General features: G+C 47.3%; 1 protein-coding gene across 1 annotated transcript in view; it reads left to right on the top strand.

The window, feature by feature from the left end:
• The window catches only part of PLXNA2 (plexin A2), a 319,252-nt gene that overhangs the window by 204,589 nt on the left and 101,768 nt on the right, over positions 1 to 12,895 (top strand). The window contains exons 6-9 of the mRNA XM_074977826.1: positions 348 to 471; positions 1,606 to 1,759; positions 3,092 to 3,188; positions 6,651 to 6,765. Of these exons, the coding sequence (XP_074833927.1) occupies positions 348 to 471; positions 1,606 to 1,759; positions 3,092 to 3,188; positions 6,651 to 6,765 (490 nt within the window). The remainder of the gene's footprint in view (positions 1 to 347; positions 472 to 1,605; positions 1,760 to 3,091; positions 3,189 to 6,650; positions 6,766 to 12,895) is intronic.

Raw genomic sequence — 12,895 nt, 5'->3', positions numbered from 1 at the left:
TATCCCCTATTGCTGCAGTTATCTGGGTTCTGTGTTTCCTCTTTATTTTTTCCATCTGTGGTTGGAATTAATTTTGTTCTGTGCACCAAGTCATGCAGATGTGCACCACCGATGGAAACACAGGCTGCCAGCTGGGGCCACTCTGCCAATCAGCTGGGTGGCACCTGAATCTGTCCTGGGTGGCCGCCCAAGCGCTCCGCTTACAGGGAATACTGGCCAGGTTGCTCCATGCCGACAGCTCTGCTGATGTACCACAGCCCTGACCAGCAGTGGCTCCCCATGCTATTAGACAGGTGGAGACATGTTCTGCAGGTGCCCCTTGGCATTGGTGCTTGCGTGTATTTCAGGTGCTCCCGGAAGGACAAGTGTGAGCGAGCAGATGAGCCGTACCGATTTGCAGCCAGCATCAACCAGTGCATGAGGGTCATTGTGCAGCCCAGCAGCATCTCTGTGTCTGAGCACAGCCTTCTGGTAGGTACAGGCGACTGGCCAGCCCTCAGTGTGACAGGCGAGGGTAGCTCAGTTGTGACACACAGGCTCAGATTCATAATGATCGAGCCCTTTTTTCCCCTTTGCAGATGCTTTCCTGTATATGTGGAGTCCAGGTTCATGAAGGGCGTGGGCTGATGGGTATCGGAGCAGGGGAAGGCAATGCTTTCCCAAACTTCTGCACCTTGCACCACCCATGCTTCACTGGGGGCTGCGCTACAGCATCTACCGGCTCCCTGGAGCTCCGAGACAAGGGCAGGCTGTAGTCATATGGCCTGCTGGCTGCCCAGAGCGCCAGGGACAGGGGAGCCTGCGGCTGCGTATCCCATCAGCTGCTCAGAGGTTCAGGGCTGCGCTAACCTGGGCTGGAAGCCTGCAGAGCCATTGTGTGTGGGGGGGGTAGGGCAGGGTTGGCCAGAGGCCACTGTGGGGCAGGTTCTTAGGCAGAGGGGCGAGGCCTTGGGCAGGGAGGGAAGCACTGGAAGTACTTTCCTCCCCAAACTCTGGGGTCTTGCACCACCCATGATGAAGGGATTGGCAAGCAAAGCTTCTTCTGAGTCCTTCGGAAGTGGGAGTCAAAGGTCACGAGACAGCCACATTCCCAAATCTGACCCCAGTACCCACATTTTCACTGGGCAACTGCCGGCCTTCATTAAATGCTGAGGGAAGAGTTTGTTTTCTGAGCAGCCAGCCCCAGCCATTGCATGTCCCTCTGGGAGAAGCCAGCTACCCATACCCAACAGACTCTCAGCTGTTCGCTTCCCAGCAGCTGCACACCCTCCCTACCTACTCTGTTCCTGGTGCTGCACTGAGACAGGCATTTCCCAGTAGCTGGCTATTCCCAGAACACCTGCCACCCTTTCCCCAGAGGCTGGATAAAGAGGGGACTGTATAATCATCATCCATCAGTGGAGAAGAAAAATTGCAATACCATCTCCCTTTCCCACTCTGGTTATGGTGAAAGTAGCTGCACATTAGCTGTCTGGTCTTCCCCTCTGTGCGGCGTTGATGGTCCACAGAGAAGCAGCAAGTGCTGAAAACCAAAAGGGAACTCTGGATCGTTCTGACAGCAAATGAGGTCTTGGTCGTATTTTCTCTCCTTTTGCCTGGTTCCAGCTCAGCCTGCTGGTAAGTGATGCTCCGGATCTCTCAGCTGGAATAACCTGTCTGTTTGGAAACCTCACGGAGGTGGAAGGCCAAGTTTCCGGCAGCCAGGTTGTCTGCATTTCGCCGGCAGCTAAAGATGTCCCCGCCATACCCGTGGACCAAGGTGAGCTGTTTGGAGGATTGCCTGGTGTTTTGCAGGCATATTCACCTTATGGGAGGGAGGAGCCCACATATGATGAGTCAGTCTAGCAGCCAAGCAGAGCAGACCACAGGCAGGCTACTGTATCAGCCCTGTCTGAACCCCACTGAGGCAGTACAGGATACAAACCATCCAGGAATGGGATCAGAGGGGGCTACTCGGGAGCTACCATGTCCCTCAGGGTGTAGGCTATGCCCAAGGAACCCCAAGAGCAGATGAGTCTTCAAGCCAGCTACCCCCTTGTTTCTCATCTCACCAGGGAACTCACCTTCATGCTAGGTAGATGTGGGAGGTGAAAGCATGGGGGTTGTTGCACTTGGGCCTGACTCAGTCACTGGGAGTAGGTGGATGAGGTTTCTATTTTTTGGTTTTGATCTTTGGGCTGCTTCTTCATTAATGTCACCGCTGTCATCTTCCCCCTCTCCCAAACCAAAATGCTGCTTGCTTTATATTCATTTTCTCCTTGGCATGCTTCCAGGTGTCGTCTGCATAGTCCTGCTGATATTCTCCTGTGAGTGAAATGTTGAATTTGAGTGCTTGTGAGAGTTGGGGTCAAGGAGGGAGAGAGGTTTTTCTCTTCACTTTCCTTTCTCACACAGTTCAGCTAGTGCAGTTTATTCTTGATTATTCCAGTGCTGAGTTTGTTACTCACCACTATTAAAGCCCTCCAGCCCTGGCCTTCAGTACTGCCTCCAGAGCTGCATTTTCATTTAGACTATGAATTAAACCCAATCCCATCATGAGTTTATGATGCAGGGAAACCTTCTCTATGGAATGTGATGGGAGCACCACACTCATTTCACTTTTGGAAGTGGAGTGTGAACCCTACATCTCCAGGGTGTTTTCCCACCTTGTCGTTAGATGTAATTTGACTGCGGGGTGGGATGGCGGGGCGGTTCATGGGGGCAGTTGGCTCAGCTTCTCAGGATCTCTGGGGAGAGGCCTTGTCGTGCTCTCGTAGCAGCCTCCACTGGCCAGCCCAGGAACAGCACTGGCATGTTCCATTGGAATCCCCGGAGGATACACAGTGTGTGGATAATTGGCTGCTCAGAGGCCCTTAGCTTTCAAAGTCCCAGTGCATTCAGAGTTCATGGCCAGCCTGATGTTCTAGTGTACTTGTGAGACCAAAGGTGTTTGATTTTCTCTGCACTACACCGGAAGTGGAGGGGTTCAGTGAATCGTCAAGCCAGCCTTGAAAGGACACTAGTGACTCGTCCTGTTGCAAACTCCATTATTTCTGGTGTAAAGCCCCCTTAACCACCACCCCCTTCTCCCTTTCTGTCTCTCTCCCCTCAGACTGGTTCGGGCTGGAGCTCCAGCTGAAATCCAAGGAGACAGGCAAGATGTTTGTCAGCACAGAGTTTAAATTCTACAACTGCAGCGCTCACCAATTGTAAGGCACTTTCCTACTTCTCTCATGCTTTCCCTCCCCACCAGCATCGCAGGCCCCCAGTTCGTCCCCCAAATGGAGTCTGCTGTCGAAGTATATAGTAGAATGGGTTTTTTTATTAACCTCTTCAGTGCCACAGCTGAAGCACACACTGGAAACCAGGGTTCCTTCCTGGACACTCAGCACGCAGTGCGAGAATACAGAACAGCTCTGAGGCGTATTGTGTATGGCCCGAGGACAGTTCAAGATGGGCACTGGCCAAATGTGCAAGGGGGGCAGCCCGGAGGGTTGAAACAGAAGAGGAGTAAGGTTTTCAGTCGTGCACTGACAGAGGTTCTGGCTTGATGCTGGCAGTCTGGCCTTTCAGAGTTGTTGGCAATAGAGGGGAAAATCAAAAGATCTCCATCATGTGGAAGCTTTTCCAAGTGCACGGAGATTTATCTGCCTTACGAGAGAATGAGTGTGTCTGAAAGAAGCTTCACCTGCTTGTGCCCCTGTGCTGTGTGATCCTACAACTGTGAGCTCAATTCCATCCTTACTCACAGGCAGCTGTGGGGAAGAGAGAGAAGAAAGCGCCTGGGAATTTCCCATAAGAGCAGCTCCAGCCATGGATGGGAGACACGGAGGCCCTTCCCCTCCATAAGCAGCTGAGACAGCAGAGGGCTGTGTTGTGTTCTGGATGGATGGGGCAGCAAGAGATGTGGGGAAAGGGATTGTGGTGTTGGTTATGCCAGGAACACACAGGCAGGCCCAGCCTTAGGGCGAGGCGTTTGCCTTCGGCCCCATGCTTCCATAAGCTATCGCATCCACTGTCCACCAGCCAGGCCCCGCTGTCAGCATGCTGCCTTGGGCCCTGCCCGCCAGCTGGGGCCTGCTGTTCTGGCCTTTCAGCACAGGAGTTGAGTGAAGGGAACTAGGCTGGGGTTCGCTGTTCAACTTGTTTTTCAGACAGAGAGGGAGAAAACGCCACTTGAAATGACGACTTTGTTGTGTCTCCTTCCCTTAAAATCAGGCCAGGGAGGCCACACAAAGTGCTGAGCTCCTCTCAGCTTCACAGTAAAAGGTCCTAACAGACCTGTGCAGACCCTGTCAGTTTTCTCTGGGAGGCGGGCTATAGACACAGGTGCCGCGGCTCACGATCTTTGCTCTTGCGCTGACTGAGCGAGCTTGCAGCGTGTTCCCTGCAGCAGCCTTTCCCCCAGAAGCCCTTGAGGCACAAGGCTGCTGGCTGCGGTTGGTTAAAATTTCTGAAGTGTTTATAGAGAGCTCAGTGGGAACAGACAAACAGAAACCTCCAACAACCACAGTGAAACATGTGCAGGACACGGGAGGCAGGGAATGCCATGCCAAAGAGCAGTAATGAAAGGCAGGCCTGAGCTGCCGTGCTGGGAAGCAGCTCCGATTGCCAGGGATTGGACAGCTGCTCTAGAATTGTAGTAGTGTGAGCTGCAGCAGCTCTGTTAACCCTGCGTGCTGGCACAGCACAGGGTATGTCTCAGCAGGATCATCTTCTTCTCTACGCGGCGTTCCTTTGTCATGAGGCTTCTCCCAACCCCTTGGGAGACGCTTCCTCTGTCTATTATGGTTGGCTTTCATGCTGTTTTCCTGTCATTCAGCCTACATTTGCCTTTCATTTCAGCTCAGGCGATGCGGAGATAGTGGCCATATGAGTCCCTGAAATACATGGGTCTCATTACTCCCAGGTATAGCCCATTGTCAAATCCACGCCTCATGCCCACCCTTACCCCTGCCACTCCATGTAACTTCTGGACTTTCATATCTGGCCCTCATTAATTCAAGTGTCCCACAAAGTTCTAGGGAGCACTGGGGGAGCTGATAAAGTGGTTCTAGTCTAGCAGGGAGGAAGCGAAAGCTGCCTCAGAGTGAGAGGTTCCTAGAGGCTGTGAAACAAGGATGCTTCTTCATTCAGAAGTAAATGGGATTCTTTTTTTAATGGAAACTGCTTCCTGGAAGGACTTGGCTGTGTCAGGGGAGTGTCTGTGAGAGACACTCTCCTCATGAAAGAGCTGAAGTGCTCTCTGTGGATGAGCTTTCGAGAAGTCACTTGTCTGCGACTCCCGGTCCAACCTTTGCCCCTTCCCAGCTGAGCCGGAGCGGAGCTGAACACCGCAGCAAGAAAACCACACATTACAAAGACAGGTGTCGAACCGAACTGTTGGGCTTGAGCATCACAGTGACCTTCCTCCTGTACTCTCAGCCGTGCTGTGCCAAGCAGAAAGCTCCTTCTACCTCAGATTGAAAAGCTAATGGCCAGGTGCAAGGCGGGAGGGGAAGAGTGTGACAAACCAAAATGGAGACAGAATGAGTTAAAGAAAGGAACAATTAAATAAGCTCACAGAACTGGATATTCCTAATCTGGTTTGCATTTTCTTGATTAGGATAAGCCTCCTTAGCTATTAAGGTCACTACCGATGCTTAAGGAAAACACAACTCCGATATAAAAGAGGAGAAGCCATTAAATGTGAATTGTAGTGACAGTAACTTGAAAAAGAAAATAATAGACCATTGGCTGTCTCCCCAGTGCACAAACAGAGGAATAAACCCTGCTTCAATCATGAAGTCTAAGCCTTTGAGTGAATGGGGGACCACAGGGGATACAAAAGGATGCCAATAGACAGTTACTGAGGGCTTGTCTACACAAAATGCTGCAGCAGCACTACTATACACCTAGCTCACTGGCAGCAGATAAGGATGTGTAGGTATTAAATACCCTGTCAGTTCCTCACTCAGCAGGACTCACCCCCTGTCCTGCATAATTAACCTCATCCAGCAAAAAGCACGGCTACTTGCTATGCTCCAGGTTTGAACTGGAATGAAAAAGGGCAAATAGAAATGTTTCCAGTTGATGACGTGAAGTATTTCCAATTTTTGAAAACAACTGAGGAAATTCTCTTCAAATTCTCTTCTCTTTTGTAGATACCACTGAGGCTTAAAATCCATCAAAATTATACAGTATTGTATTTTCTTGTACTTTATGTGATGTGTAAAATGCTTCAGCTTGTGTTATTAAGTCAGTAAAGACTGGATATATTTTAGGGCATGAGCACAAGGGGCAGAAACCTGGGCTTTTGAGAGCTTGGTTTCTCAAACGTGATACTGCATTGTTATCCGTAACTGCTGCAGTGCCCAGAGGTGTGCTGGGCAACTCACAGGAGTGTAATTATGCCCCTAGGAAGTTCCAATCTGAATAGATAACAGTGTGGAGGGTCACAGAAACAGGAGAAAATAATTGAGGTGATGTTTGGCCATGCGGGGTCCATACCTTTGTAGCCTTTTTGTCTGCTCTCTGCCAGGTTTTTTTGTTTCCGTTTGTTTTTATTTTTATTTTTTATGTATAAACTGCTGTACATCGAGATGGATAGACCTGTCTGTTCTAAGATAGAGTTCATTTCCTGGTGAACCGCTCTGTAACATGGGACCTTACTTCTTTCTCTGGCTCTCCAGGTGCCTGTCTTGCGTGAACAGTGCTTTCCGGTGCCACTGGTGCAAATATCGGAATCTTTGTACTCATGACCCCACAACTTGCTCATTTCAGGAGGGACGGATCAACGTCTCTGAGGTATTGGCCTTGGGTTAGGAAATGTTTTCTTACTGGGCTCTTCCTATTCCAAGCTGAACCATGCATTCTGTGGAGTAGCGTATGATATGAGAACATGAGCTATGAAGGAAGACTGAAAGAACTCGGCTTGTTTAGTTTAGAAAAGAGAAGACAGAGGGGGCATGATAGTGGTTTTCAAGTACCTACAAGAGGGTCTCAAGGAGAAGGGAGAAAAATTGTTCTTCTCGGCCTCTGAGGATAGGACAAGGAGCAATGGGTTTAAACTGCATCAAGGGAGGTTTAGATTGGACATTAGGAAAATCTTCCTAACTGTCAGGGTGGTTAAACCCTGGAATAAATTGCCTAGGCAGGTTGTGAAATCTCTGTCACTGGAGATATTTAAGAGCAGATTAGACAGACACCTGTCGGGGTGGTGTAGACTGTGCTTGATCCTGCTGTGAGGGTGGGGGACGGCACTTGATCTCTCAAAGTCCCTTCCAGTTTTAATGTTCTGTGATTCTGTGGTTGGCATATCTAACGTTCATATGAGGCTCTTTGGCAAAGACATGTCCTCTTGTCCCATTTTTCAATGCGTCTGGTGCGTCTGCTCTCTGCTGGTACCAAGAAGCACCATAAGAGCAACAAATAAGGACAAAGCAGGAAAATGTCGTTAGCTAACCATAGCGATGACCCTGAATCGATCCCATCTCTGAGGTTTGTGTACATTTAGACTGACTAATAATTAGCGCTTGCTATTTTCCATCCAAAGATCTCAGAAGTGGGTGACCATCACGAACTCCATTTTAAATATGGGGCTTGCGGGGTGGTAGTGGCTTTCCTTAGATCACAAAGTGCAGGCAGGAGGAATTCTGAGTTTCCAGATCTGAATTTTGTGACTGGCCTGTCTGAATAATGGTCCGAATACCACTTTGCAACAATTATGAGTGCTGGGGAAGAAAGGTGATTCTGGCTCCAAACTGCATGACATGGGCCCATATCTACTAACAGTTCATAAAAGTTTGGGGCTCAGTTCTGGGAATGCGTAGAAGGTCTGGAGGGAGGGAACTCTTGCGAGCCGCTTGGCCAAGTCTTGTGTAAATGCTGAGGTTAGGGGATCCATAATCAGGGATTGATCTGTTACCTTCTTTGATTTAGGGTTCCTGCTCCCCAAACAAAGAGATAGTGACACTTCCCTTTCCTCCTCCTCAGTGTTCCTGTTTGGTTCTTTGCAGAAGTAACTTCACTTCTGTGGGATCGGGCCAAAGCAGCTGTTAGCTCCATCAGCTGCAGACACCACAGGCACTGCCAGTTTGTTAGCCAGAACAATGACGCTTCACAGCCCGTTGTGTCATCTGCTCTGAGTTTGTAAACTTTTCTGGGCAAGGATCATATCTTTCTATTTTGGGAGGTGCTGAGCACAGCTGTGTCTGCCTTTAGAAATAACCGTCCTGATCATCTCTGCCAGTCTGGCTGGGCTTTAGGTTGCTGTGTTGCTCCTTCTGTATCTGTGTCTTGACAACATCTGCAGCTGGCACATGCTCATGGAGTGTCCTTTAGACAGAGGGCCACAAAACGCCTTGCCTCAGGTCAGTCAGTGACCACTGGCTCTGCCCTCTTTCACTCTATTTTAACCTCAGGAGAGCCATAAATCCTTCAAGTGGGGTGAGCTTCTGAAAACAAGGGTGTCATCCAGTCTCCAGTACAGAGGACGGGCCCAAGAGGGAAGAGAATAAAATGCTCAGCTGTGAAAGGAAACAATGTCAAGTTTCCTTTACTGCTTTTTAGACGCTTGTTGGGCTGCCAGCTCAATCCACAAGTAATGCCCAGGGGTTGCTTTAGTCTCATATTTCCAGTTAAAAGGGTACCTGGAGAAAGGTAACACAAAATAAGAAACATAAACAAGTTACACAGGTATGTACATCAGTGGGGAATCAGCCACACTGAAGAGACCAACAAAGATAATTGGGAACAGGTGCTGCTGCCTTTGTGCCATTTACAAGAAGGAAGCAGCTGAAGCCAAAACCTCAAAGAAGTGTTCCAAGCAGCAGAAAGTGAAGACACCGGAGAAGCTACCAACTCTGAAGACAAAATGCAATCTGTGTCCTCCTGAGACAAAGCCGAGGAGCTTCCTTTCAAGGGAGCAAGAGGGTGAAAGAATCTTCACTTTTGCTAGTGTCCAGTGATGTGATTTTTTTTCCACTTCTTGCTTAACGTTTTCTTTCTTCTCTATAAGATTTGCAATTACACCTAATGCGTCAGCAGCACCTTTAGTCCAATGATCCTAAAATGCTCGGTAGGGTGAGATAGAGCATAATATGGAAAGTCCTATATGTGTACCTTACTCAAGGGCAAAGTCCCCAAATCCTAGGATACTTTGCCTGAGTAGTAGCAACAGAGGTGGCTGCATGTCACTGGTGTGGAATTTGTACAGTTCCTTAGGGGGCAGAAGCATAAAATATGGTCATCTCACTGTAAATTATACATGGAGACATTTCATAGGCTGGCCATGCTATAATAATCTGTCATTTTTCCATTAGAGCCCTGTCTTTCTCCAGCCATTCTTCTGTTTCTTATTTAGTCCAATCTACGGAACTCAGGAATGATAAAGAGAAAATTCAGTCTCTAGGTTTGTTTTTGTTTTAAAGAGAGTGGAGGTACTGAGGCCCATTCTAACCCACAACTGGTTTTACATCTCATGAGTAAGAAAAGAAAGTAAATTGATTGTAGACTGTAGAACAAACCATGCGTTTCACTGTCAGTATTGTGCTTTCACTCTTATAGAGCACTCAGGGGACACTCAGAACTTCATAGCAGCAGTGATAAAACTCAGCATCAGTTGCAGAAGCATTGCCATTTGAGTTAGAAGCATCTCCATTAGCTGTCAGCTGTATAGGGCTTGTGCCAGTCGTGCTTTTATTATTCCAACCTGTAGAGGGCAGGGATGTGCATGCAGATATGACCATGTGCATGCAAACCCCTTTATGGAATTTTTGGAAGACTTTGGTCAACACCTGAACTTTATTGCCATTGGAATTGATATTTGTGCAGTGTATCCTGAGCAAAATCATGTTGATTAAAAATTCACTCACAAAATGTAATAGGAGAGGTTGCATATGGATAGGCATACACACTGTATACAAATCTGCACATACCTGTGTACTCTGTCAGGTATGCACAGCATACAAAGAGTTATGTACACTGATGCCTATGTGCATCAATGTAGTGACATGTAACTTGCTGTGCCATCGCATGGATAAGCCACGTAAATGCACATGTATGCACAGATGCCCCTGTGCATTATTGCCGTGACACTTTTTTTAAAAGAACCAAAAGCAGAGAACTGGGATTGGAACAGGATGCTCCGGTGGTGCTTTCAGTAATGTATGCAACTTTTGAGTAAACTCAACACCCTGTATGAGACCCTGCAGGTTTCATAGCTTCAATCAGTCATCTGATAAATTCAGTAAAAACAGCTAACAATGATGTGGTCCCTGTAAGTGCCTGTGCAGTCAGTAATGCGAAATCTCCCTGAATATCCCTCCATTCCAAACTTTATGTCCCCTTATTAATACAATCATTGTAGCTGTCAGACAACATATAGGGGCTGCACTTGTTCCCTTGTCCCCGGAGTGGAGTGCACTCACAGTGTGACTGACTTTATTTTCCCCAGTATCCCAATGTGACATTTTTCTCCCAGTGAAACACTTGCTAAAAGAAAAGAATCCATTAAGTCCTCCTAGCCACTAATGATGGCAGAAAATTTTTGCTACCAGCAATTTCAGCTCTGCAGATAAGATTTGAAAAATGTGAGCTCCTTTTTCCCTCGCTCCTATTTTATAGTTTAAAAAAGAGAATCTTCAACACTCAGCTTGTGTCGTGAATGATTGCAGCCGGGAAGGATAATGGTCCATATCATGTATTCATTTTTTCAGGGCTAAATATTGAGATTTTCCTGCAATGACACAGTCAGAGGCTTGGGATGGGGGAGTTCATAACAACAGTAAGAAAAAAAACTTTAAAGTTCTGGAGCATCCTTCATCCTAAGAGACTATAAAGCAGAGCTTCATGAAAAGATCTAAAGGGTTTAGAGGCCCAAACTAAGTATTTTGTCCCTTTCCAGATAAATACAGAACCATTGAAGTTTAGTTGTTTCTGGAGTATAGGGTGGTTTCTGTTTAATAATGCACAACAGAGAGGAACAGGGGAGCTTTTGTTCTAGAATAGCTGGGGAAGGCCCCATTTGAATAGGTGTGCAAGTTCTTCAGAGTATCTACAGCTCTTCATCTGACGAAGCGGGTCTTTGCCCACGAAAGCTTATGCTGCAAAATATGTTAGTCTATAAGGTGCCACAGGACTTCTTGTTTTTACAGCTCTTCAGAGAACCCTCTTAGCATAATTCTTAGCAGTAGAAATGCTGGATCTGCCCTGCTGTGAATTCAACCTGTGATACCGGAGAACTAGGTGCTTAAAACAGTAGCCATTCCCTTCCAGCTTGTAAAGTCAGTGCATCAGAGGAAGGGTCATTACCCACTTCCTTTGCTCCCAGACTGCCTTGGTCCTCTTCTGCCTGGTTTGAAAATCAGTCTTGGCTGTTAATCTGAGAAAGTCCCAATTAGAAATAAAATAAAAGATATATGGGAAACAGTGTCATTAAAAAAGGAGTTATGAGGCAGCAGCTTAAGCTACTGGCTCCCTCCAGCTAGTCAGCATCTGTTTCTCATTTGCAATGTGCCTGAGTTAGCGGAGAGCTGAGAACCTGTCCTTATGGCTGTGAGCTGGGCAGGCCATTCAGTCAGTTCCTAATGACCACCAATGAGACGTGTGGGATTCCTCCTGACATTGATGAAAGAGCCAGAGACTGGAGATATTTGTCGCCAGATGAATGAGTTTAATTGATAGAAAATGTTGTCCAATTGTTAGAGCACCAGCCAGCAAAGCGGACACTAGGGTCAAAGCCTTGCTCTGCCGCAGGCGTCCCTTAGGTTTTCCTGTGTGTCAGTCCTCCTCTGGAGCGTCACAGGGGCATTGTGACAAGAAATATCTTGAAAATTGAGCTCAGTTGTGGGAGTCATTTTGGGGGCCATGGAAATACTGTAGCTAGAAAATCCTCCCTTGGCATTTAGAGACCTAGGTTCTAATCTTGGTCTTCTGTTACCTGGGTTGAATCACTTCCCCTAATGGTGTCTGTTTGCCCGTCTGTAAAATAAGCATAATGATATGTGTGACTATCTCTGGTTTATACAGAGGTATCCTGCCTATTTAAACTATTTAACTGCATCTCTAGATGCGCAGGTGTGTGAAGTCCGGTTAATTTCTTTTGCATGTTTCTTGTAATCACCAGTTTTCCCATCAGGCAATTGGAAGCCTTTGAGGCATGGAGTGTATTGTCCGTTGTGGGTATGTCCAGCACGTACCACAATGGGGCCTTGCTCCCTGCCCAACATTCCCTCTAACCTTCTCCATTTTTTCCATCCATGTGCAGAATAATGTTATGCACATCAAGGCAGGTGCAGATGTATACCACCAATAGACGCACAAAACCTCACTATGCGTGTTCTGCTAGTCAGCTGGGCAGTATATGAGTATCTCCTAAGCAGCCACACAAGTGAGCATCTTACAGGGAAAACTGTCCCTGATTCATGTCCCTCAGGTGCTACTGCAATTCACGTTATATAATGTTAAAAGGCTGAACAGGGATGGAAGTGGGAAGAAAACTTAGAACTTCTTGACTCCCAGCCCTGTGCTTAAACTTAAAAAGTCTCTCACATGCTCCTGCACTTTTCCCAAGTTCGTGATTTTTGGCATGATGGCAATTTGATTTTTTGTTTACTCGTTCAGTGCAAACACCCAGAAACAATCTTGTCCAGGTTTCAGTGGAGAATGCAATAAAATGTTTTCAGCTTCACAAATCGGGTGCAGTTCAAAGATTACACAACTTTCATTTTGCCCAGCTCTAGCTGAGGACTTATGATTCAGGATGCCAGTCTGTCTTCATTTGAGTCTTCTCATTGTCAATCTCTGGTCTGTGCTGGAAGCCTTTGCAATTCAGTAAAACCTCCATCACCTCTCCCCAGTGGGCCATTAAACTCAGGTTTGCGCTATACTAGGAAAATGAGTTGTTTTCAGATACGCAATTCTAGCTACAGCAATT

This window comes from Carettochelys insculpta, chromosome 26, assembly GCF_033958435.1.
Source record: "Carettochelys insculpta isolate YL-2023 chromosome 26, ASM3395843v1, whole genome shotgun sequence".
NCBI classification, from domain to species: Eukaryota; Metazoa; Chordata; order Testudines; family Carettochelyidae; genus Carettochelys; species Carettochelys insculpta.
This window is presented reverse-complemented; position numbering and strand designations above follow the sequence as displayed.